The sequence below is a fragment of the Nyctereutes procyonoides genome, unplaced genomic scaffold (assembly GCF_905146905.1).
Source record: "Nyctereutes procyonoides isolate TBG_1078 unplaced genomic scaffold, NYPRO_anot_genome, whole genome shotgun sequence".
In the NCBI taxonomy this organism is placed as follows: domain Eukaryota; kingdom Metazoa; phylum Chordata; class Mammalia; order Carnivora; family Canidae; genus Nyctereutes; species Nyctereutes procyonoides.
Genome location: NW_026575030.1, coordinates 23,906,449 through 23,933,474, shown reverse-complemented (window position 1 = coordinate 23,933,474; position 27,026 = coordinate 23,906,449). Strand labels below are relative to the sequence as shown.

At 43.2% G+C, this 27,026-nt stretch overlaps 1 protein-coding gene across 2 annotated transcripts in view; it reads left to right on the top strand.

Annotated features, from left to right (window-relative positions):
- Positions 1-25,235, top strand: part of PARP15 (poly(ADP-ribose) polymerase family member 15) — a 44,530-nt gene extending 19,295 nt beyond the window's left edge. For both annotated transcript variants that reach the window (XM_055316443.1, XM_055316442.1), the window contains 11 exons: positions 663-899; positions 1,841-2,062; positions 3,454-3,532; positions 5,887-6,036; positions 9,202-9,264; positions 11,699-11,866; positions 14,761-14,967; positions 15,052-15,198; positions 18,824-18,957; positions 21,539-21,713; positions 22,029-25,235. In XM_055316443.1, the coding sequence (XP_055172418.1) occupies positions 663-899; positions 1,841-2,062; positions 3,454-3,532; positions 5,887-6,036; positions 9,202-9,264; positions 11,699-11,866; positions 14,761-14,967; positions 15,052-15,198; positions 18,824-18,957; positions 21,539-21,713; positions 22,029-22,318 (1,872 nt within the window). In that variant the 3' untranslated portion in view covers positions 22,319-25,235. The remainder of the gene's footprint in view (positions 1-662; positions 900-1,840; positions 2,063-3,453; positions 3,533-5,886; positions 6,037-9,201; positions 9,265-11,698; positions 11,867-14,760; positions 14,968-15,051; positions 15,199-18,823; positions 18,958-21,538; positions 21,714-22,028) is intronic.
- Positions 25,236-27,026: the final 1,791 nt, after the last annotated feature.

The following is a 27,026-nucleotide window of genomic DNA, read 5'->3' as shown; positions in this document are numbered from 1 at the left end:
TAAGTGGAATTGGATGAATTGAATATTTACTATCTATTGGCCTCAAGTCATGACCACATCTCACCAAGAGATGGCCTCGGCAGGCATTGGAGAACTCTTGATACCACTGGACAGGCTTGAATGGACACTGCCTACATTCACCTCAGTGACCTTCCTTTGTCAGGGCCTTCAGGGCTGACCAGATGCCACCCATCCTGCAGATGGACTCATTCTTTCTATAGGGATGTTCATAAAGTCTGAACAATTACTCTCAGTGCCAGCCTAAAAGCAACTTTCTCTCTCTTCCTAGGTCTCTCTCAAAGGTCTGTGTTTTTGTCTCATCTGGCTAACTTTCTTTTTCTGCTTCTACCTTTCATTCTGAATCTCGTTCTTTGCCTGTAGTCTCTGGTTTGCTCATTTTCATAGCCCTAGTCTGAGTCATTACATGTTGGCTTCACAGTAACGGGTGATGTATTTCCTTAATTTCTAAGTTTTGGAGCTCAATTCACTGTGGTATTTAAGTACTAACAACAGATCGGAAGCTCCTTGAGGGTAGGGCTGGCAGGTCAGTATAAAAGACAAAACACATCTTATGCCTTACCCCACAATACTTGGCAAGTCATAATTGGTTAATAATGATTCATTGATTCAATCTCTAACAAATTGTTGCTGTTTTCCTCAAGGCCGATGTCATTGTCAACACCGTTCCCATGAATCTTCAACTTGGAGGCGGAACATTATCTCAGGCTCTTCTGCAGAAAGCTGGCCCAAAGCTCCAGAAAGAGTTATATGCCACCAGGCAGGGAACAGAGGAGGAAGTAGGTAGCATATTCATGACAAGTGGCTGCAATCTGAACTGCAAAGCCGTTCTCCATGTCGTGGCTCCACACTGGGATAATGGAGCAGGGTCTTCTCAGCAGGTAGAGAAAATCCTTAGTTCTCTACTTCATTGGTAGCTTTGGTAATCTTCGGGCACGGTAGAGATCTGTGGTTCTCAAAAAAGGGAATCTATTCCCCAGGGGACATTTGGCTTGTTACCACAGTTACTGATAACTAGGAAGTGGAGACCAGGGATGCTGCTAAGCATCCTTCAAAGCATGCATCAGCCTCCACAACATAGACTTTTCTGGCCAAAGTTGAGAAAGCCTAGTATTGATCAAACTTTGTCTGTTTATTGAAATATTTGTTGCATTCCACGAACAGTCCATGATAGCTACCAGTTATTTCAGAATAATTGACCCTCGGAAATAGTAACAATCCTTGGGGTTCTCCAGGGATGATACCTGAAGATTAGTGTAATAATCTTTCAGTAGAACAAAGAGAGGCACCAGAGCTGTGGTGGAGAATGGGGGTTATCGCTCTTCTTGTGATGACTTCTCACCTCTACTCCCAACTTTCTTTTTTTTTTTTTCAGAATACAGAAATAACACATGGTATATTACAGAGAATACAGAAACTACAAAGACTAAAATAAAAATTATAATCCAGCTGCCTAGAGATAAATTTGGTTAACATTGTATTATATTCTTTCTCTTCAAGTCCACTTTATACGTACTTGTTTCTTAGTTGAGATTCTCTTCCCCTTTTTATTTTTTCCCTTCCCCTTTTTAATCCTTTTTTTTAACTTGATACAAACATCTCCCCAATGTCCATAAACATGGCTTTTGATTGCCACAAGACATCATTGTTTATATAGCCATTCCCATACTATTGGAGCCTCCTTCCTGCATGGGTTGGAATCTCTCTGGAATGTTCTCTCCCCTCTGTTTCCTCTTTCTAACTCTCTCAACCCAGACAATAGCCAACAAAGGCAGAGGAGACCTCAGCCCTAACTTATACAAGTGTATTTTATACATTTCAGATCATGGCAAATATAATCAAGAAATGTTTGACAACTGTAGAGGAGTTCTCTTTTTCATCAATCACATTTCCCATGATTGGAACAGGAAGTTTGAGGTTTCCCAAAGCTATTTTTGCCGAACTAATCCTTTCGGAAGTGTTCAGATTTAGTAGCAGTCTATGGCAGAAAAGCTTACAAGAAGTTCACTTTCTGGTATATCCAGGTGATGACGAAACCTGTCAGGTATGGTGACATGTCTCTTCTAGTCATTCTGGCAAGTGAACCTAAGTGCAACCAGATGTCTTTATAGATCCGTAAATAATAATGTTTTCACTTCTCTGTCCATAAGTATTGATTGCTGTTGAGGGGTTTTACATGATTTTATGAGATGACACTGACGACTGACACAGTCCTTCCTAGACAGTTTAGCCAGAGACAAGGTACTGTGTACTTAATAAATTCTTAGGAAGAAGCAGAAAGTTAGTGGCATAAAAGTGGCCCAGGTATTTTAACACTGAATGAAAGCCAAATCATGGCTTTATTTATAGGGAAAAGACCAGATAAGAGAAACCTCAAGACTTTAGGTGTTGTTTTTTTTAATATAGAATAAAACCAGTCTATCCAAGACTATGAGGGTCTAAAGCTAGAAATAGCAGTACAATATTCAGAGTAGAGAAGCAGCCAAAGTACATGTACTAAGCACTTAACCACTGACATCGCCCTGGTAAAGTGCACCCATTCCTAGAGACACACTCCTTAGCTGTTGGCCCAGTCTGAGTGCCAAAATCTGTTTCTAATTCTTGAAAAGTTATATTGACTTTACATAAATTGTGCATAGTTATAGCAAAACCACAAACAATATAAAAGTACAAAGAAGAAAGGTACAGTTTGGTTTGAATTTCAGTTTTGCCATTTATTTTTTTTAAGATTTTATTTATTTATTTATGAGAGACACACACAGGGAGAGAGGCAGAGACACAGGGAGAGGGAGAAGCAGGCTCCATGCAGCGAGTCCGATGTGGGACTCGATCCCGGGTCTCCAGGATCAGGCCCTGGGCCAAAGGCGGCGCTAAACTGCTGAGCCACCAGGCCTGCCCTCAGTTTTGCCACTTAAAGGTTGAGGGAGGCCATTTCTCTGAATTTCAGTTTTATCACGTGTCAAGTGAATGTGACAAGAACACCCCTCAGAGTTGCTGTGAGACTTCAAAGAGGATGTATTTGAAGTGTTTTTGCATGGTGTCTAGCACATAGCACACCTCAAAACTGGTTGCAGGAGTAGTTATTATTAACTTTTTGTTACCTGGCTTTAAGGGCTATTGCTACAAGGTACTAACATTAGCACTTTAACAAGATATCAACTATAATGTTCTTTCCTAAGTTCTTAGTTACTCTCAGGCATTTGGGATAGAATTGTGGCCTTTCCACGAAATAAACTAAATCAGCCCTGGAGTTCATTGAGAAAATTCCTAGTTTGAACTGCAATCATATAATTAAAAAGTCTCTGGTCAAGAGAGAAATATAGGGAGAACTATTGTTCCTAATATGATGTCTGGTGATCAGTGCTCCAAAGAATTGGATTAATATATTTATAGAACATTGTTATAGTCGGTAACCATATTTCTTTCTATTTCCAGGCATTTTTAGATAAGTTCACTACATGGTCAAGCGTTAATCCCAACGAGGACAAGAATCTCATGGCTGGAGGTAGCCAAGGTCTGGCAAAGTTGTTCTGCTGAGAAAATATTTCCCTCTGTTTAGTGGCTCTTCAGTGGTAGCTGAAGTCCAATAGAAGGAGACAAAGCAAATTCACATGAGGCACAAATCAGTGATGAAGGAGGTGGTGGGGCATGTTCCATTGTCTGAACACACAAAGAATAAATTATATGGATGTAGTGCTGCTGCACCCCAGCAGACTCTAGGGTGGGCCATGGTCTGGTAAGGCCAAAGAAAAGACCCAAAGACACCGATCAAGGTATAGGTTTATTGCGGGAACTTGTACAGGTCCGGGTGGATGAAGCCTCCATTGCCAGGATCCACATGCAGCAATTTTTTATATCATAACAACGTACCCTAGCAGCTGTCCCTGGCCCCTCCCCTCCTTGCATGGCCAGCGTTTCCAAGATCAAGGCCTGCCACAGGGACAGTCTTCATTATAAGAAAGACATACAGGGTTGGTCAGCCCCCCACGCTCAGCCCCTGACCTTGAACACTGACCAACATGCTCTTCTGCACATTCCACTTGGTGGGAATAAGAGGCAGGACAGGATCTCTACGTTTTCAAGATAGTGATTAACAGGGGCACCGAGGCTCTGCTTGCCCAAACTAGCCATCCAGCAGGCATCATACCAGATGTGAACAAAATCTGGTAACAAGGCCAGAGTTTCTAAGAAATGGCCATTAAAGATAACTGAGGATGGAGGAGTGAGGCAGTGGCCAGGGGTGGGACCAGTGACTGCCCTGTGGCCCCCTTCATCGTCCCCCTGCACTGCTTCACCTGCCGCAAGGTCCTTGTAGCAAGCAGAAGGCCTCCCTGGGGCTGCTGTGGGCCGAGTAGATGGAGGGGGATGCCCTGGCCATTCTGGGCCCAAAGCACTGCTGTTGCCTCCACATGCTGTTGGCTCACATGGATCTGATCAAGAAGCTGTGCCCCTGGAGAAGTGACTGTGCCGGAGCCCATCCACTGTGCTGACCACAGGCAGCCAGTGTCTCACCAAGAGTCATTCTATGGAGGTGTGGGTAGCTGGGAGCAGAGCCCAACCACAGCTTCCTGGGTGTGTGTCCTCCCATTCTGAAGGGACTATCCAGAAAAGGTCTTTGAAGACCCACACACATGCACACAGATAACTGAAATGTGGCTGACACTAAACTTCACCGACTGCTTTCATATATATATTATTTAATCTATACAGTGGCCTCCTGGGCACGTGGCTCTGTTGCCACTGCTTCATGTGGAAAGGGAGGCCGAAGGAGCTTAAGGGATCAGTAGAAATAGCACAGCTGCATTGTAAAGCCCCAGAGCGTAGAGTGGACAGCAATGTTATGCCACCAGCTAAGGGTGATTTCCTCAGAGCAGCCTTCCTACTGCTGCCCCAGTGAGATGGGGAGCTACAGGAAAAGCTCATATTTGGAGTTAGCGAGCTGTTATTTAACGTTGGACAGGGGCGCACAGTTGGCTCAGTCAGGTGAGCGTCTGACTCTTGATTTCAGCTCAGGTCATGATCTCAGAGTTGTGAGGTCGAGCCCCACGTCGGGCTCCACGCTCAGCGCGGAGTTTGCTTGAGATCCTCTCCCTCTGCCCTCCCCCTGCTCCAATGTGCTCGCTCTCTCTCAAATAAATAAATAAAATAGAGCTTCCCCCCCAAATTGGACAAATGACCTAGTCACCACGACCATCTCTGTTTCTGTAAGATAGTAATAAAAGAGTCACCTGGAGGCACAAACTTTCCATCACAAGATGGATCCAGTCTGGAGACCAAGCATACAACACGGGGCTGGGGTTCATAAGAGTGTTTCGTGTTCTTGAAGTTCACTAAGAGAGTGGATCTCGGGTGTTCTCACCAGGTCCGTGTGCGTGTGCATCCAGACTCCCACACACAAAATGGTGACTCTGTGGGGCGATGGCTGTGCTGGTAGTTCAACTGGAGAATCATTTCGCAGTGCATGTGGAAGTCAAGACATCACGTTGTACATCTTAAATATTTACCATTTTCCCGTGTCCTACTTCAACAAAGCTTGAAACAGAAGTCTCCCAGCGATGCCGGCGTGCCTTGCCCTCTGTCCTTCCTCACGCCTTCCCCAGGACACCACAGCAACCTGGGCAGACGAGCAGACGGTCCAATGAGATGTTTTGGCCTCATCCTGTTTTACTGAGAAATGGATACTCTTCCTGCCACAAAGCATTATTTTCTAATTTCCCTAAAAAAGGAAAACCAGCGACTTGGCAGGCGGGGAGGCATGGCACTGTTTGGGTTTATGGAGGCAGAAAGCCAGGGGACTGGGAAGAGAAGGGGGCGCACTCTTTTTGTTCTTTCTCCAGCTCGTCTTTCCTTCCCTTGCTTTCTCTCCAGGTATGTTCACGATGGTCTCCAGCCCTGGGTTCGCGACATATGAAATGAAAATTGGTGCAGTTACTTTCCAGATTGCTACTGGAGATATTACCAAAGAAAAGGCAGACGTGATTGTAAACTCAACCACAAGGACATTTAATCTGAAATCAGGTATTTTATTTAAGCACTACGCGTGATTGTCACTATTAGTGTGACTCACTCATTTCTGGGAGGGAAATCGTGGCTAATGTTGCCTGGGTCCAGAGGGAGAGTGTTGCAGAATGGATGCGGGCCCTGGAATCAGAAAGACCTGGGTCTGAATCCCGGCTACGCCACTTAACCTCTGTGTGGCCTTGGAACAATCACTTATCCTTTCTGAGCCTCAGTTTCTCTGCCTGTCAAATGTTGATTTCTCAGAGTCGTGAGGTCGTGAGGTTAGGTGGGGTGTAGCAATGTCAAGGCAAGATGCATCGGGCTTCGTCTATGTTACCTCATCCCCTTGTTAGCACTGAACTGTCAAAATTGCACACTTCTAATTTACAAAGTTTAAGTTTTGTTTTTATTTCCCTTTTTATGGAACTCAGAGGGCACTCGTATCTCACTTCTTGTAACTGTCCCCTATGTTACCCTGACCCAGAAATGAAATTCAGACCCTTTTTCTTGTTTTGTTTTGTTTTTCTGATATGTCTGACCACCTCCATCAATGGAGCACCTTAGGGCATGCCTCCCCACATGTCTATTTGTGTATAACTTGCACACATATACTCTTATGTTAATATATTTTTCATTACAAAGCATTAAATTTTGAAGTAAAAGCATAAGATAAAACATAAATAGAAGTTTAAATACTTTCTAAACTGCAAGATATTGTGGAACTCACTATGTAGAAGTAAATATGTAGAATTACCATCCAATGTATCAGTTCTTTAAAATGCAGACATAAAGAACAGCCAATTATGTAAAATGTGGTACATTGAACATATGTATTTGTCCCTGCCTGCCTTTAAAATTCCATTAAAGCAACAGGAAAGGAAATAAATAAACCCACAAGGAAAAAGAGAGTTGGAGGGAAACCAATCATGAGCAAGAGGCAGCAGTGTATTTTTAGAATATGAGAAGCAGCTAGCCAGTGGTGAAAACTTCGTATAGCGGGCGAGAACAGTAATCCCTAGAGACGCAAGAGTTGGAGGCAGCAGGCACCTGGGAAGGGAGGGCACAGGTAAAGGGATGAACGTAGAATCAGATGCAGTTCTGTAGCAGTAGCTCTTATACCCATTTCTTCCATCCTCCATCCATCCAATGCACTAATAACTTCCCTTGCTCTTCCCCGGCCAGAGATGGGAGGCTCATTCTGTACAGAAACCACGCAGAGATTCTGGACTTAGAGCAGCAGGCCCAGTGAGATGGGGGTAGGAGCTAGACGGTGTTCCAGGGACAGTTTCTGTACTTAACAGTGAGTGCCCAGCCCCCGTCCCTGTGGGGCTCCCAGAACAGGAGGGGCCCTATGCCCTCCAAGACAGGAGATTGGAGGAGCCTGCTGGAGAGAACCCAACTGCCCTGAAGTCTAGTATTTACCACCTGCTTACCTCACACTAAAGTCTGCTGGTCAAATTGAACACCAATAAAAAATAAATTTATAAAAAATAAAAAATAAAGTCTGCTGGTCAGCGAGCCTCCCTTACGTGGTGCTCCCAAACTCCCTCTAAATGTGGATGGACTATAAATAAATAAATAAATAAATAAATAAATTAAAAAAATGTGGATGGACCGATGAAGATCGTCTGATATTTGAGGAAAACCTCTATTATTGCAAAGTCAGACATCATAACAAAAAGGGAATTTTTTTAAAAAAGAGACAATTTGGCTTCTATTCCTTTATAAAAAAAGTGAATAAATAAAAGATGATTCACAGCACACACATACATAATCAAGGAGACACAGGTGGGTAGATGGATAGAGGACAGATAGATCCTTATAATGAAAAAATAACTAATAATTATTCAATCCCTCTGTGGGCCAGATTCTATGCTAAGCCTCTTTTATCCACTGTCTCTTTTAATGTTCAGATAACCCTGTGAGGGAAGTACCGTGCTACCCCCTGTGTAATAGTTGGGGAGCTGACCAGGCCCGTGTTAGCCAGTGAGTGGCAGGGGCCACCCTAGGCCAGGCTGCCCAGATCATGGTCTGTGCCTTCAACCCCGCCACTGAGCTGCATCAGCAGTGACCAAAGTGGTGAAGCTACAGCCTCGATTGGAAGGCAGCCAACTGTCTGTCTACCTGTGAAAAACAAAACATTAAAACCAAAGAACTTGGGACACCTGGGTGGCTCAGCGGTTGAGCGTCTGCCTTCGGCTCAGGTCATGAGCCTGGGGTCCCGGGATCGAGTCCCGCATCGGGCTCCCTGCATGGAGCCTGCTTCTCCCTCTGCCTGTGTCTCTGCCCCTCTGTGTGTCTCTCATGAATAAATAAATAAAATCTTAAAAAAAAAACCCAAAGAACTTAAGTAGAATGCTCAATTTTATTTCAGTTTTGAGATCCATGCTTCTCATTAATATCAGAACTTTCATTTTTATGATTTTCCATTTTATAAAGTAATCAGGGTAGAATGCAGAAAAAAATTCAAATACCTGCAAAAATATCTCTGTACAAATAGAGTCTGTAAAGCTGCAGACACGGGCCTGTCAGCTGTTGGGCGGTGCCGTCACGCAGCAGCTCAGAGTGTTGATTATTCAGCTACTGAATGAAGGTTGCTGTAGAAAATTGAGAAGAAGGTAAACCATAAGAGACACTGAACTCCAGGAAGCAAACTGAGGGTTTGCTGGAGGGGGGGTGGGTGGGAGGAGAAGGAAACTGGGTGATGCGCAGTAAGGACGGCACATGATGTAGTGAGCACTGGGTGTTGTATGCGACTGATGAATCACTAAATTCTGCTTCTGAAACTAATTTCAAAAGGTGGGTATTTCTGTAGGGGGCATCAATGCTTAAAGTTGTGCTTAAAGGGATGAGCTGAACAAAAGTCTAATGTACAAAAGCTATAATCATGCATTGACTTTTTTTAAGATTTATTTATTTATTTATTTATTTATTTATTTATTTATTTATTTATTTATTTATTTATTTATTCATGAGAGACACACAGAGAGAGAGGCAGAGACCCAGGCAGAGGGAGAAGCAGGCTCCATGCAGGGAGCCCGATTTGGGACTCGATCCCGGGACCCCAGCATCACACCCTGGGCTGAAGGTGGCGCTGAACTGCTGAGCCACCGGGGCTGCCCAATGCATTGACTTTTAACTAATGCTTTTTACCACTAACATGTCTTAACATGTCTTATTTAGGGGTATCTAAAGCCGTTTTAGAAGGTGCCGGACCAGCTGTGGAAAATGAATGTGCTGTACGAGGTATGACCACCTGTTACTTTCGGCTACAACCTATTGCAGATCAGAAGGGCTGAGAATACTATCTCACAGGGCCTGTGGGGGTGAAAGTGGTGAGCGCTTTGGGAAAAGGTTGATTCCCTGGGAGAGCAGATACAGGTGCTGTGACTCTGTGGCCATGGGGAGGTGGTCCTTTCCCCCCCCACCTTCCCACATATTAAAAAGAAACTAGGCCTGGGTCCTAATTGCCCAGGCTCTACCACTTAGAGTCGATCCTACTCTGGTAGAGTAGGAGGGATCCTGGGTATGCCATCTAATCTACAAGAGCTTTGTTTCTCTTATCTGTTAGACAGTTCTAGACTCTACTAACAAGGGAGGAGTATGGGAAGGCTGTCTCACAGGTGGTTTTGAGGATCAGGACAATGAATGTGAAAAGCTCTGTAAAGTGCTGTATAAATGATCTTTCACTTTTCTCAACCTTGTTCTACTTGCTATAGCACCTCATCTACTGACACGAGTAAGTGTGGAGCCTTGGTGGGTCTGAGGTGTTTCCTGACACCCAGCAATTCTTCATTTCTAACACTATCTACCTGTAGAAATAACACTCGATCCCATAGGTTAAAGGGCTCCAGTCCCACTTCAAATGCCAGGCACAAGTCCCAGCGGCCACCTGTACTACTGACCCATCTCCTATAAATTGGGTCATTCACAAAACCCTTTCTCAGGTTTGACAATACCCTAGGATGACTCTTAGAACATCAGGAAAACACTTGTCTTACATTTACCAGTTTATTATGAAGGATACACCTCAGGAGCAGCCACATGGAAGAGATGCAAAGGGGAAGAGATGGAAGCCCCATGCCCTCTCCAGATGCTCCACCCTCCCAACACCTAAGTATATATACCAACCTGAAGATTCCCAAATCCAGTTATTTAGGAGTTTTTATGGAGGTTTTATTGTGGGGGCGGGATTAATGAAATCATTAGATTTGTGGTTTAGGTCCCCGGAGGCCAGGGGCTGGGGCTCAAAGTTCCAATCCTCTACCCTTGGCGTGGCCTTTCTGGAGAGCAGTATCCATTCCAAAATTATCCAGCCCACAGCCCTCAAGAACCATCTCATTCGCTCATGAATGACACTCTCATCACTCAGGAGATTCCAGAGTTCTTGGAACTCTGAGCTCAGAACCAAGGACAAACATCAAATCCTTATTTTTTATTATATCACAGTGGGGGAACCTGTAAGAGTGATTGTAAACTCTTTATCCTCCAAAACCGGGACTCCTGCCTTGCCCAGCAGACAGTCAGCTAGGAGGGTGATTTAAAGAAGTCACAGGTCCCATGCTTGACAAACAACTGAACTGCTTTGGCTGGAAAGTCCTATCTTGATGGCTCTCCTCTGATCGAGACATTGTCTCCCCAATCTATTCCTGGAGAGGGATCAGGGGAAGTAATTCTGATCACCAACATGAGGACGTTCGCTGGAATTTATGGGCTGCAGAGCTGGCCGTGCCTTGGAAGGCAGAAGCAGGGAATGACGTGAGGTTGGACAAGCTGCCAAAGCCTGTGACGCTACCTGGGAGGGGGCAGCAGGGAGGGCCCGGGCAGGGTGGGTGGCTGGGCCCACTCTCCTGAGTTGGCTGGAGCCCTGCCTTCCTCAGGGGCCTACTGGGCGCCTTAAAACAAGCCCTAGTCATTTCCATGTGCTCGGGAGCTCCGAGTGTCCTAAGAGAGGGAGGAGTTTTCACCCTTTCGTGTCTCCACACCACCGGATGCATCACTTTTCTCTCCTTGAAAAATTAATCTATAGCATATGAATTGCTCTTCTGGACAGCAGCTTGGGGCGGGGGAGTGGGGTAAGAGCTCTGGACAGTGGCTGCTTGGGTTCAAATCCCAGGCAGTCTTTGCTACTAACCTTATATCTCTGAGCCTCTGTTTAACCTGTGAAGTGGAAGAAATAGTACCTGCCTGCTAGCCTTGTTTGAGGATTGAGTGAATTAGAGCAGGTTAGAGTGCTTTTGAGTAGCACCCCAAATATTCATCAGTGTAGGTGTTGAGTTAGGGAATCCTGGTCATGGGACATCTGGGTGGCCCAGCGGTTGGGCACCTGCCTTCAGCCTAGGGCGTGACCCCGGTCCTGGGATCAAGTCCTGCATCGGGCTCCCTGCAGGGAGCCTGCTTCTCCCTCTGCCTGGGTCTCTGCCTCTCTCTCTCTCTCTGTGTCTCTCATGAATAAATAAATGAAACCTTTTAAAAAATAAAAAATAAAGAATCCTGGTCATAAAGAAACTGAGCCTTGTCACAGTCCCTGTGGGTGAAGCCAGCGAGATGGAGGAACGCTGGACTTGGTCAGGAATCATCACAGGCTTTCCTGGGGTCCGCTCTTTTCATTTCTCGGTGGTCACCTTGTTGCTTCCTGTGAGTAATGTGCTGTGTTTTCCTTTTCTTCCTTCTGTTCTAGCTGCACAGCCTCACGGAGAGTTTATAATTACACAAGGTGGCTACTTAATGTGCAAGATAATCATTCACGTTCTTGGGGAAAATGATGTCAGGAAAACTGTCTCCACTGTCCTAGAAGAATGTGAGCAGAGGAAGTACACATCTGTTGCCCTTCCAGCCATCGGAACAGGTTTGCAGCCTCTCACCACTCAACTTCTGGATAATCCAGATTCCTTGAGGCTTAGCCTCACGGTTGGGCCCTCGGTGCTGAGTGCAGGCAGGGGCAGTGATGCGTCTCAGGCCACCTAGCAGCCCCTGGGGGCCCTGTGTGGGGCCCAGGCCTCTGTCAGGCATCTCTGTTCTTTACTGTATGGTCTCCAGGTATCTCTCCACGTTTGGCCCTTAATGCCATGGTTTTCTTGCACTTCTCCCGGGGCGTGCTCCGTTTCAGCCTGCCCTCTGGTTTCCAAACCCTCACGACCTCCCCCTGGGGTTTACTGCAGGGTCTCCCACTGGCCCCTCATTTGTGCATTCCTTAGATGGAGATGCTGTTTCCCAGGCCCACCACGAGTTCCTGGGCATGAAATCCTTAGTAGGATGCAGTCGCTGTGCTTAAGCAACAAGCTCAGGTCTAGGGGCGCCTGGGTGGCTCAGGCCGTTACGTGCCTGCCTTCAGCTCAGATCGTGATCCCAGGGGCCGGGGATCGAATCCCACATCCAGCTCCCTGCTCAGCGTGGTGTCTGCTTCTCCCTCTGCCCTTCCCACCCCTCCTCATCCCTCCCCACAGCTCCTGCACACTCTAGCTTGTGCTCTCTCTCCCTCTCTCTCTGGCAAAAAGAAATAAATAAAAATCTTTAAAAATACATGTAAATGTCAGAATCCAACTCCGAGTTTCTAGGAACACTTTCCTCATCTCTATCCTAGTGTACAATAATTTGCTCTTACTTGAAGGTGATACTAATGACCCGCTCCCTGATTCATTCACACTCAATTGCACAGGCTTTTTAAAAGGGCCTGGAGGGCAGCTTGAGGTGGGGGGGGGGGGGTTGCTCAGCAGTTTAGCGCCGCCTTGGGCCCATCGCGTGATCCTGGAGACCCCGGATGGAGTCCTACGTTGGGCTCCCTGCAGGGAGCCTGCTTCTCCCTCTGCCTGTGTCTCTACCTCTCTCTCTTTCTCTCTCTGTGTCTCTCATGAATAAATAAATAAAATCTAAAATAAAATTAAAATAAAATAAAATAAAAGGGCCTGGGAGGGCCTTAATAATGTCATCACATGATTATATAGTGTAGTAAAGCTTCAAGAGCAAGATAGTTTGACCACTGTGGGTTAGAGTCACTGTTTCTTCCCACTTTGACTTCTCAGACTTTTCCTGGCACTGAGCATTGGAGAGACTGCAAGTATTTTTAGAACACATCTAAGGAAACTTGAGTTGGGAATATGGTTTTCAAAATCTCAAATTTTATGCTTAACTGTGATTTTTTTTGATCAATGTTCGCTTTTACATGTAATTTTATGTTTTTATTTTGTATTCTTTTTCTGAGATGCATACATTTCAAACCCTACAAAATCTAGACCCACTCCTGACTCTTAGTTTCCCCATTTTGCAGATAGGAATTCGAGGTTTTAAGTACAAGGTGATATAGCTAGTAAGCAACATTCACACCCAGGCAGCCTGGTCTGCACATTTCAACCATTACATTTTTTTTTTAATATTACGTGGTTTTGGTTGCCATTATGCTCTTAATTACTATGTTCTTAGCTGCCACATTCTTATCTCTATTAGCTATTACCTTCTATTATCACCCCCGCTTTATAGCTGAGGAAATTGAAGTTTGGAGGTACTGTGGGCTGAGTTGTATTCCCCTGCCAAATTCGAGTGTTGAAACCCTAACCCCCAGTACCTCAGAATGTGACTGTATTTAATGAGAGGGTCTTTTAAAAGGTAATTAGGTTAGGGGCACCTGGGTGGCTCAGTGGTTGAGCATCTGACTTTCACTCAGGTTGTGATCTTGGGGAACTGGGATTGAGTCCCGCATCAGGCTCCCTGCTTCTCCCTCTGCCTATGTCTCTGCCTCTCTCTCTTTCACATGAAAAAATAAAATCTTTTTTTAAAAAAGAGGTAATTAAGTTAAAATGAGGCCTAGTGAGTGGGCTCTAATCCAATATGACCAGGGTCCTTGTTAGTTAGGAGATTAGAACATCAGTAGGTCCAGAGAGAAGGCCATGAGAAGACACAGGGAGAAGACAGCCATATACAAGTCTCAGAGAGAGTTCTCAAAAGAAACCAATCTTTCCAACACCTGGATCTCAGACTTCTAGTCTCCAGAATTGTGAGAAAATAATTTCTGTTGCTTGAGCCAACAGTCATGGCACTTTGTCATGGCATCCCAGGCAAACTAATATAAGAGGAATCAAATGATTTACCCAAGATCACACAGCTAACCAGTGGAGAGCCAGGACACGAACCCAGATCTTCTGCACCGTCACATGCTCTTTTCTCTGTGCTGCCAGCATCCTTCAGTTAAAGACCAGCAGGAACACACGGTATGAGGAACTATGCAGCATCTCACCAAGAGGTCTTTAAGGACTTATTAATGGATTTGAGCTTGCACTGGGTGGCTTTGTGGTGGTCTTAAGCAAGTGGGGCTTTGCTCTGGCTTGGATACTTTGAGGAAGCAGACATGGTTCTATGGTTGGGCATCTTACCTGGAAGGGGAGAAGAGTATGGCTGATGCTGTGATTATGAACGAAGCCGCACTTGCTCCTATTAGCCAGGATGGGGAAGGTTGGGCCATTTTTGTGGTGTGGATAGTGTTCATGTTTTTGGCTGTGGTCAGACATGACTATTCAGTAGTTGTGTTTGACTTAATTGATCCCAGCCACAGAGTGGTTGCATCGAATGACGTCCTATGACTTTGTGTTCAACCAGCGTACACGGAGACCCAGCTCTGAGTGCCGGACCCCTTCTGGCCGCCGGCTGCTTTCCTCTTTGTCAGCACCAAAAACTGCATTTGCCAAATCTCATCACTTGCCTAATACCTGCTAAAGCTTCTTTTGAGCGCTTAAAGTTTTTCTTTTTCAGGCAATGCTGGAAAAAACCCAACCATCGTCGCTGATGACATGATCAGTGCTGTTGTAGACTTCTCATGGAAACACTCCACCCCATCATTAAAAAAAGTTAAAGTTGTCATCTTTCTATCTGATTTGCTAAATGTATTCTATGACAACATGAAAAAGAGAGAAAATTCTACATCACCTTTCTTTCAATCCACATGCTTCGAGACTGCACGTAAGATGATCTTTAAAAAATCATGTGGTTATTGCTCAGATTACTGGGCAGATGTTTAGATAATAATGGTCACTGTTTTATCAGTTTTAGGATTCAACAGACAGCCTCCTATAATATGTGGGAGAAGTACAGGAACTATGCAGCCCAGGCTCCTGTCCACCAATTATTCTTCTGAAGGGCAAAATCACTCCTGGGAAACAGGAATTGCAAAGGAACAAGAAGAGAATAGAAGTAAGGATGCAGAAAGAGGGGGATGGGCTTTGAAAATCCTAGCCAGTTATCTCATTATGTACTTATGGACTAGCATCGATCCTCAGTGCCCCTCGTAGCTGTGAACTGGCTGACCAATACTGGTTTATTGATTATTCACCGCTAGATAAGTTAGCCCAGGAATAGAAGCAGATGGAAGAAGGGAGTGGTCAGAGTCACTCTGCTGTACTACTTCATGAGCAAGCAGAGTCCCAGTTGCTTCTCTGTAAGATGTGTGTTTATGCATTATTTTTAAGTGTCTATATTGACCTGCTCCTCTTTCCCCCATTTTGTGGCTTCTGTACTGCTGTGAAAGTAACTAGAAAAGCAGCCTCCTCTTTGCAAGCACTGTTTTTGCCCATTTTGAGCACTCACTCATAGAGCACTATGGGTTTTACTAGTGATGAAGTGTGCCTGTCATCAGAAGCCTGTCTAAACTGGAAATTGTTGTCTGAACCTGCCAGTGGGAATTTCGGTTCTCTCTACACTTATTTCCTGACAACCATTCTTGTCAATGTGCGTTCATACACAGCACATATAAGAGCTACGTGAATACACACACACAGTAAAGAAAATTGAAGATAATAGTTGGATCTGTTAATGCTCTTGCAGTAGCAAATAATAGAAAATCCAGTTTAAACTGGCTTATAGAAAAAATTGAAGTTGACTCACATAACTATAAAGTCCTAGGCATATGTGGCTTTGGGTCCAATTTGATCCAGGTACTCATATTATATAATCTAGACCCTGGCTTTCTTCATCTCTCACTCTCTTCTCAGCTGTGTTGTCTTTATCTTCAGGTTTCACATGGTGGAAGAGGGCTGCCAGCAGTATCAGGCTCATATCCCCCAGCAGTATCAGGGTGGGTTCAACAGGAAAGGGTGTATCTAGGGGCAACATATACTTACCATCAGGAACATGATGCCTGGGAACAGAGGTGTTCATATAAAGCTGAAATTCCTTCTGGTTGAATCAGCTTAGCTCATCATTGCAGCTAGGGAACTGGAATTACACTAATTACCCAACCCAGAGTCACATGCTGTATCCTTTTTTTTTTTTTTTTTTGTGCTGTATCCTTGAACCGAAGGAGATCACTCTCTGAAGCAATGGGGAGGAGTTGTTCATCCAAGGAAATTCAGGAAATAAAAAGGGAAAAGGCTGCTGGAGAGTTAAAAATAATACATACCTACTAGAGTATCTCAGGGTATATAAATTAACATTTTTCCCCCTTTGGTCTTTGTAGAGGAAAATTTTATTTGAATTTAAGAGCAATAAGTCATTTTAAGTAAAGTGAAAAATTAACTTAAACTGGTTCATCTACTCCGTGTATACACCAAGGATTTAAAATGACTTATGACATTTTAAAAATAGGAAGGGGCGCCTGGGTGGCTCAGTCAGTCAAGCGTTCGACTCTTGATTTCGGGTCAGGTCATAATTTCAGGGTTGTGAGATCTAGTCCCTTGGAGGGCTTCACACTGGGCATGGAGTCTGCTTAAAAGTCTCTGCCTTCTTCCACCTCTGTCCCTCCCCTTCCCATTTCTCTTTCTAAAAAAAAAAAATTATATATATATATAAACATTGGAGACAAACAAAAGATAACTAAAATGAGCAGACCAGTGACCCAATGGCACTTGGGGCAAAAACAAACAATACAACTGACTTACATAATCTTTGTTAGTAGATGAAAGTAATAATGCAGATGAAATGTTAGATAAAAGGACATTTGTTGGCAGAGATAAACTTGAATTTTAGTAAGAATTTATCATGTGGACTTCTTTAAAAGAGAACTGAGTTTCATTTGAGCCGATGATACACAGTTGCTTTTCCAAACTATTCATTGATTCAGAGTGCTTTTACTGAGCATGGATTGAATATCAGACCCCAGCAACAAGATTGGGAGCCATGTAAGGAGGTGGGAGTTAAAGCCATTGAGTGTGGATCTGATTATCCATGCAGACTGTGGAGGTAGAGAAGGTCAAGACTGAAGGCAGAGCCAGGATTTGTGGTGCGTCATCCCACCTCTGCTTGTGGAGAGGAAACTGAGGCAGGCTGCACAAGTAGAAGTGCAGGAGGGCATTCATCCAAAACATCAGGAATGGGAAAGTAGGGACGCTTGGGTGGCTCAGTGGTTGAGCATCTGCCTTCAGCTCAGGGCGTGATCCCGTGAGCCTGGGATCGAGTCCCACATTGGGCTCCCCAGAGGGAACCTGCTTCTCCCTCGACCTGTGTCTCTGCCTCTGTGTGTCTCTCATGAATAAGTAAATAAAATCCTTAAAAAAAAAAGGAATGGGAAAGTAGAGTGACATTTATCTTTTAAAAGAGATTTTTAGGAAAAGCACTCAGGAAAGTGCCTGGTACATGGCAAACACTTGAAGAAGGTAGCCATCTCGTGTTACCTCCCAGGAAACTCTGGGCTGTGAGGCACTAGAGCACAATTCTTTTCCTTCTTTGGACAGTGGTCTTTCATGTAACGTTGGATGTGTGAATACTTAGCCTTCCTGGGACTTGGTTTTCTCATCGCTAAATTGTCCAGCTAAGGGTCACCTTTTGTCCACAGGCAGAGTAAGTAGCACAATTCAGTGCGGCTTAAGGGTGTGATTTAAGTTGTTCCTCTCAAGAAAATACCATTGTCTTTAAGCTTTACTCCCTCTTTATTTATTTTTAAGATTTATTCATTTTCTTTTAGAGAGGGAGAGAAAGAGAAAGAGAGTATGGGTGACAAGGGGGCAGAGAGAGAATCTTAAGCAGACTCTACACTGAACACAGAGCATGCCAGGGGGCTCAATCACACAACCCCAAGATCATGACCTCAGCTGAAATCAAGAGCCAGACGCCCAACTCTCAGGCTCCCTGCTCAGCAGGAGAGTCTGCTTCTCCCTCTGCCCTTGCTCGCTCTCTCTCTCAAATAAATAAAGTCTTAAAAAAAAAAAAAGAACCACACTAAATAAAACTGATAAACACGAAAACATCAATAAATCAGTTTTCATATTTATACATCAGTTTTTTTATGATAGTCAGAGAGAGAGAGAGAGAGAGAGGCAGAGGGAGAAGCAGGCTCCATGCACCGGGAGCCCGATGTGGGATTCGATCCCGGGTCTCCGGGAAAGCGCCCTGGGCCAAAGGCAGGGACCAAACCGCTGCGCCACCCAGGGATCCCAGGTTTTTTTTTTAAGTAGGCTTCACACCCACTCTGGAGCCCATCATAGGACTTGAACTTATGACCCTGAGATCAAGACCTGAGCTGAAATCAAGAGTCAGTTGCTCAACCAATTGAGCCACCCAGGCACTCCCACACATCAGTTTCTAATGGAATTAATTCTATTAAGTTTTCTGGGGAAATTCTCATTTCAAGCTACACTGAACCTAAGTATACCTAAATATTTTAGCTAGGCCATTACTATATGTCATACTAGCATCAGAGCTATTCATTTTGTCATCGTTTACCAAATTGAGGATGATAAAAGAAGCAGTTGTGAAATGTGTAGCTTTTTGGTTTTTTTCAAAGACCAAGATTAGATGAATGTGAAGCAAGAGCATAGGAAGTGCCTTGATTTTCAGAAGTCCCTGGAAATGGATATTGTGTTTTCACCAAATGCTGACTTCCCAGATAATATTCCTGAACACTGGACCAACATGAATCAGCAGCTGTCTTGTGTGATTGAGCTACATCCTGGACAATCAGAATATGATACCGTAAGGGCCTTGTTCTCTGAGACCTGTTTTTTCTACAAAATAGAGAAGGTAAAATTGTGTTAAAAAATCGCTTCTTTTAACTATCGAAGAACTAACATGAAAGCCATCTGTTTTATAACAACTCTTCCTTCTTTTATACCTTACTGTATTTATTTTAATTAGACTAACTCAAGCTTCATAGACTTCGAATCTCATGGCTCATTCATTAGCAATAATGAAGGAGATTCCCAAAAGTAGCATAAATATGTCTGGATACTTTCACTTACGATTTACAAACAAACCCATTCAAACTGATTAAACAGGAAGAAATGTATTAGAAATGTATTAATGGAAAGTTCAGAAGTAGGATGGTTTTTGGAACAGTTGGATCCACTGGCTTGATGACATCATGGATCCAGTTTCTCTGGCTTTGCCATCCACAGGGTCAGCTTCATCTGAAGGCTGGACTCGCTTCATAATTGTAGGGTAGCTCCTGGTGGCAATCAGGGGGTCTCCACTTCCTCCATTCACATCCCATGGAAGAAACACATCCACTGGATGAGAGTCTCAGGCTTTGTGTTGAGCGGACCACTCCAGCCGGGTTGTGTCAGGAGAGTACTATATGCTGATTGGCTTCGACCTGGACTGTCAAATGCCATCATTTTGTGATCCTATCATGAGACAGACCCTGATTGGTTAAACCCAATGAGTCTCCCCACTGAGAACTAAACATGAGTCCAACTCCACCCACACCAGCAGTTGCTGTACAACGGAGATGAAGTGGAATAGATGTTCAGGGATTCCCACAATGTCCACCATGCTGCATAAAAAAATTTAGCCAGTAGAGTATAGGAGTTTAGTAGAAGGTCATTATCATACCAGGTATATCAGAGCAGGGTGCGACATCCTAGTCCTTTAAAAATCAACCACATTATAGCACTTAAGAAATTGTGCTTTCATAAGCTTCCACATGGCTGACTCACCCTTGAGCAGTGGGCTTCTTAAGGTAGCAGTTGGATTCCTAGTACCTAGCACGGTTCCTCCCATATCATAAGACATAATACCTATTGAGTGAGCTTACTTCCTGAGAAAGGAATCAGAAGAGAGACTCCTGCAGAAAGGACAGAATTTAAAGGAGGGGATGCTTCATGGATGTTCAACACTGTTGAGAGTACGAGAACCTTCCTTGTTCAGTTGTGTTTTACAGTATCTGTAACTTTCTTGGCTCTTATCCTTCTAGTATAACCATTTTGAAACACCTCATTTTTGTATTAATTCCATAATATACTTTCTTTCCTGCTGCCTCTAGATAAAGTCATTATTAATTCATGGCCCCCAGCCTCTGCTGGACTCTCCAGATGCCTGGAATCCTTTATTGCTTCCTCCAGTCCGTTCCCTCATGCATTCCCCTTTGCAAAATTTCAACACTCTGCTTGAGGTCTTCATCTCTCTCAAAACAACTTTCCCTCCTGCTTTTATGTCTTGGCTTCTCCTCAACTTCTGCTACAGGTAACCACTTCGTTCTTCTTATTTATGTATTTATTTTTAATAAATAAGATTTTTTATTTTTAAATTATTATTATTATTATTATTATTATTATTATTAAAGTTGGCTTCATGCCCAGCATGGGGCCCAACACTGGGCTTGAACTCACAATCTGTCAGTGGCTATTTGACTCTTGGTTTTGGCTCAGGTTGTGGTCTCATGCTTGTGAGATTAAGCCTGCCTCTGGCTCTGTGCTCAGCATGGAGTCCACTTGAGATGCTCTCTCTCTCTCTCACTGTGCCCCTCCTGCTTGTGCTCTCTGTCTCTCTCTCTAAAATAAATAAATAAATCTTAAAAAAACAAACAAACAAACAGTTGGATGCTTAATAGACTGAGCCATCCAGGCACCGCTTATTTATTTGTTTGTTTTAGAGAGAGACAGAAAAAGGGAGGTAGGTGCAGAGGGAGAGGGAGACAGGGAATTTTAAGCAGGCTCCATTCCAGTTTGGAGCATGACATGGGGTTCGATTTTACAACCTGTGCCAAAATGAGATCATTGTGCCAAAATCCAGAGTTGCATGCTTAACCAATGGAACCACCTAGGTATTCCTTGAGTAAGAATTTTTGTTTAAGATTGTATTTATTTATTCACGAGAGACACACAGAGAGGCAGAGACATAGGCAGAGGGAGAAGCAGACTCCATGCAGGGAGCCCAATGTGGGACTCGATCCCTGGGATCACGACCTGAGCCAAAGGCAGACGCTCAACCACTGAGCCACCCAGGTGTCCCTTGAGTAAGAATTTGAATGTGAGTGAATCTCCAGGGATTCCAGGGAACACACACACACACACACACACACACACATATATAATATTTACATATATATAGGTAAATATTTTTATATAAATTATAATTTCTGTCCTATAAACTATAGTAAGCACTATTACAAAGTATAGATACTCTTAACCTAGCCTTTTTCTAAAGGCAGAAAACTACCTATTCTCGGAATTTGCTGTTTATTTGCAATTTTTTTCTTTCTCCTTCTCCTCCTCCTTCAGTCCTCCTCCCTCTCCTCCAAATTGCTATTTTACAATCCACAACAAGCACAATATACTGATCTCTAAAGTCATTTTCAAAATGTTTTGCTTTGTGTCATTTGCAGATTGAGAGGATACAGAATGTGTGCCTCTGGCAGAGCTACCAGATAAAGAAAAAGCACATGGACATCAAGAATGGCTATAGAGATAATGAGAGAGTCCTGTTCCATGGGACAGATGCAGACTCGGTGCCATATGTCAATCAGCATGGCTTTAACCGCAGTTATGCTGGGAAGAATGGTAAGAAAGCAAGCAATCCGGTTGACCAGAAGGCGGTGAACGGTAGCTCTGGGGTTGGCTCTCCACACCCAAGCAGTGTAGAACCATAGATGGCAGCTGTCTGGTCATTGCCAGGGTAGGGGGTCTTTGTGCTTCATCAGAAAGGAGGTTGGCAACTTTCTGAGGCTAGAGGGAGTGGATTTTGGAAGTGATGACAAGTGGCTTTGGTGGGCAAGAACTGCATGAAAAAAAAAAAACTTGTGTCAGGTTTTGGTCATGGTTCTACACACTGATGATTTTATGTTCTTAGGAAGGTTTCTATCTTTCTCTTTACAGCTGCAGCTTATGGAAAAGGAACCTATTTTGCTGTTGATGCCAGATATTCTGCAGATGATATATATTCCAGACCAGACAGCAATGGGAGAAAACATATTTATGTTGTACGAGTACTTACGGGAGTCTACACACTGGGACATGCAGGATTAGTTACCCCTCCATCAAAGAACCCTCACAATCCCACAGATCTGTTTGACTCTGTCACAAACGATACACAACATCCAAACCTGTTTGTGGTATTCTCTGATAATCAAGCTTACCCAGAATATCTCATAACTTTCAGGTATTAAAAAATAGGGTTTTTTTTTTCAATCTCAAAGAGACGATTTAGTCGTCATTATGAGAACAATGTATAGAGTTTTTGTCTTTGCCTTTGGCTTGTTTAGTAGATAAAAATCTCTCTGTTAGACCCCAAAATGCTGAAAACAGCCTTTTGAAGATGCTCTATTGCCATTTGTAGCATACCTCTTTTCTCAGCATATTGATGAGTGGAAGTTAAGAAATGTAGATGACATAATTATAGCAACAACTATTTACAGACACCAAATCTGTAGAACAAAAAACACATTACTTTTTTCTAGCAGAGAAGAAGTAAGATGAATCACTTTAAAACCAAGATGTCATTGTTCTTACAGAACATGTTAAGACATCAAACTGTGTTGAGCTCAACTGTACTGTTAAATAACGAGGCTGCTATTGTGCATCTGTAACAGCTGGGAATTTTGCTTCCTGAAGAAATACTTATTAGCTATAGCTCAGCTTGAATGACTGAATCAAAAGGTATCACCTCAAATCTGTTGTGAAATAATCCAGGAAAAAATGTGTTGTGCCACTGTCTAATGCTACATAACAAATTCCTACAAAATTGAGTGGCTTTGTGGGTAAGGAATTCAGGCATGGCTTAGTTGGGTCATTCGGATTTAGGGTCTCTCATGAAGTTGAGTAAAGGTGGTGGCAGGGGATGCGGTCTTCTGAAGGCTTGACTGAGGCTGGGAGATCTGCTTCCAAGGTGGATCACTCAAATAGCTAAAAAGTTTTTGCTGGTTGGCAGGAGTCCTCAGTTTTTCCCCCACATGATCCTCTCTAGGCTGACTCTGTCGCTCATGACATGGCAGCTGGCTTACCCCACAGTCAGCAGTTCAGGAGGGCCAGAGGCAGAAGCCTGATGTCTTTTATGACCTAGCCTCTGGAGTCAGACTCCACCTCTTCTACAGTATCCTGTTGGTTCCATGGGTCAGCTCTTCCAGTGTAAGTGCAAATTGTGGAAGGGCATGGACACCAGCAGATGGCAAACATTGGGGACCATCTTAGAGGCCATAAAATGAGGGAATGACTGATACATTGATAAAATGTTACAAGCAAGTGGAAAGGACTCCAGATGTCATCTAAGCCCACTGTCCCCTCATCTTTCTCCTCTACCCTCCCCCTCTCCCAGGCAAAAAGCCCTTGAGCCTCCGCTCGACCGTTTCGAACACTCCACATCTTAAGGATAACTTATTCCATCATGAGACAGCTCTAACTGTTGGAAAACTCTTGTTTACGCTGAGTGGAAATCTGTTCTTCTGCGTCTATTGCCTGCTGATCACTGTCCCACCTCCTGGAGGACGCAGAGCAAACTCATTCCTTTTACAGATGGTCACTCTTCAGATTCATCTCTTCCCTCTTTGATGTTAGAGTTAGGTAAATTCTTGAAATACTTAGCAGCTTCTTTATCCTGATGTATCACTTATCAAGAGTTAAAGATATCGAAGAAGTGTTTACATAAATAATCTTAGATAAGCACATGCACATTAAAAAGAGTACAGGAAAGTTTAAAACTGTCACCATACTGTATCACTCATAATTGCGACATTCAGAGGAAACTACTGCCAAGTTCTTAAACACTCCCTTCTCCTTCCTACATCCATCTTCAACGAAGTCAAAGTCGTACTTTATTGAATTATTTAATTATACAATATTGTTGGGGATCCCTGGATGCCTCAGCGGTTTAGGGCCTATCCTCCGCCCAGAGCGTGATCCTGGAGACCGGGATCGAGTCCCACGTCGGGCTCCCTGCATGGAGCCTGCTTCTCCCTCTGCCTGTGTCTCTGCCTCTCTCTCTCTCTCTGTCTCTCATGAACAACAACAAAAATTATACAATGTTGTATCTGCCTTTTTTCATTTAACATTGTGTTACCCTCATGTTATTAATTTCTTCTGTAAACATAAATTGTAATGGCCCGGTTTTTCCACTATATATTTTCCTTTTATGTATCTATAATCCTAAAGTTTTAAAAAATGTCATCTTTCCTTATAGCTTAATAATCCAATTTCCTTCTGTAATGTATCTGTATTATTTCCCCCATGTTGTTAAATATCTAATGTATCTTTGGTTGGTTGCATAGTATTTCATTGTATGTCTCTAGGTAAATGTTATGTCAAAGTTGGGTGCCGTATATTTCTAGATAAATATATGGTTGGATTATGAGATGCAAAGACCATAATCTGCCTTCAATGAGATGCTGCTTCCCGAATCTCTTGGGGGAGATAGAGTCCTAGAGAGGAAAAATAATGCTGTGTCAGTTGGTCATGGGCCTTGGCTCCCATCTCCAGTATAGAATCCTAGTGAGCCAGGTTGGAACGTAGAAGGACTCTTTTTACTTAGGTTAGGTAGGCTTTTATTTGCAATGTAAACTGCTATCATGGTCTCTTCCAATGCTGTCACTCAAGGACCCCCCCTAATTTATTTTGCTGTACTTCTGCTCATAATACATATGCTGATGTGTTAATTGAACAGAGGGTTTATGAATTCATTTACCAGTGGTGGGTTAATTATCACAATGCTGGTAAGATCATTTACAGGTAATATGAACCAATTTGATTTTGCTAAATAGTTTATTAGAACAAATACGGTTTCTTACAGTAAACATGCTTTACGAGCTTAACTGATAAAATTATTACGTTTACAAGCTGCCGTGGGAAAAACTCTTGCTGTTTCTCCTTTATTCATACTACGTCCACACTCACAACGCTTGACACCAGATGTGTGGGGTTTTCTCCCACTCTAAGCAATCCTCTGCAACATTAGCTGGGCGTCCCACAATTTAACTCCATTCTGACACGATCTACCTAGAAATAGCATCAGATCCCAACTTGGAAGCTCCCTGTAGCTCATACCTTTGGGATTTTTGTGGATATTTCAACATGTAGGTAATGAATGGTCATTCGCTCCATTTCCAGATCCTCTCCCCTTGATGGAGAATAGGAGATGGAGCTCAAAGCTCCAACCTTCTAATTGTGGCTTGGACTTTTTTAGTGACTTCATGAGAACAAAAAATACTGCCACACCCAAGAAATTCCAAGAAATTTAGGAACTCTGTGTCAGGAAGTAGGGTCAAAGATCAAATTTTAGAACAAAAGATGCTTCTAGTACTTTCATAACCTTGAAAATTACAAGGCTTTTAGAAGCTCTGAGCCAGGAACCAGGGGCAGAAACCAACATATACTTTTTATTATTTCACACAAGTTTTGAACTTTTCTGCCACTCTTAGTAAACATATGAAAGAAGTCTTGTAATTAAACTCAGAGTAAATAACAGGATTTTTAACTGAAGTACAGTTGACAAGGAGTGTTACATTAGTTTCAGGTGTCCGGTATAGTGATTGGACAACTCTATACGTTCTGCTAAGCTTACCACAAGCATAGCTATCACTTGTCACCATACAACACCATTACAATACCACTGACCATGTTCCCTATGCTGGACCTTTGAGTGACTCATTTAATTTTAAAAGACCTTTGCTCCATCTCCCTCTCTGTTTATATTACCTTTGTGGTCACCAGGATATAAATAATATCTAACTTTCTTTTCCTTTTCTTGTTAAAAAGGGCATTTTCAACGTAGTAATTTATTTCTCCAAAGCCCCTTGTTACCTACAATTATAATTCTATAACAAAGACCTGTCAAATAAGTAATTTTGACTTCCACAAAATCCACCCCCAGCTCTTCAATCCAAATCTTCCTCTTGTGTGCCTGATGTGCTCCTGCTTCTCCACACCCAAACCCAGCATCCCCTTTACCTCTTGATGGCTCATTCACATTTCACATAGTCAGACAGGAATACACTAGAAAGGACTTTTTCAATACCAGAACAAACTTTCTGCAAAAAAATTAAAGAATGCAAATGATTCTCTGCATGTCTCTGTAGTTTATAGTGCAGCGTGGTCTTTCATGTTAAATCCTCTAAATTCACCAATCAAAGCACCTGAGATAAGGAATGTACTCACCGGGGCACCGGGGTGGCTCAGTGGTTGAGCATCTGCCTTTGGCTCAGGTCGTGATCCCAGAGTCCTGGGATCAAATCCTGCATCAGGCTCCCCGCAGGGTGCCTGCTTCTCCCTCTGCCTCTGTCTCTGCCTCTCTCTGTGTCTCTCATGAATAAATAATAAATAAAAAGATCTTTAAAAAAAGGAATGTATTCACCAACACAAAATCAATAACATCAATTGAGCACATCTGGGGTCAACAAAAAACCTAAAATTTTCTGTGTAAGTGAAAAAAGAGCCTCCTCCAAAAGGAATTTTAGAATCTAGAACACATTAAGATAACTCCTGCCTTGCTACTTTTCCAGGGTTAAATAAGATAATACCACAGTTATGTTGAAAATATATATATATTATAGTTTTAAACTAAAAATTGGAAGGCAAGAAGCAAGGAGTATAACCTACAGAGGCAAAGATAAATATATTTGATTACACTGACATTTTGAAAATTGAGGTTCGAGTTTGGGGCTCCTGGTTGGAGTATACAGCTCTTGATCTCAGCATTGTGGGTTCAAGGCCCATGTTGGGTATAGAGATTACTTTAAACAAAAATAAAACCTTGAATAAATAAATAAAAATTGAGGTTCAAGGTTAAGATTGAATATATGCACCTAATTTTGCTTCCTTCTCAAACCCTAGGAAAGACTCAGTTAAGGGATTTAAAGGATACATAAGCCCTTAGGAACAGAGAGAATA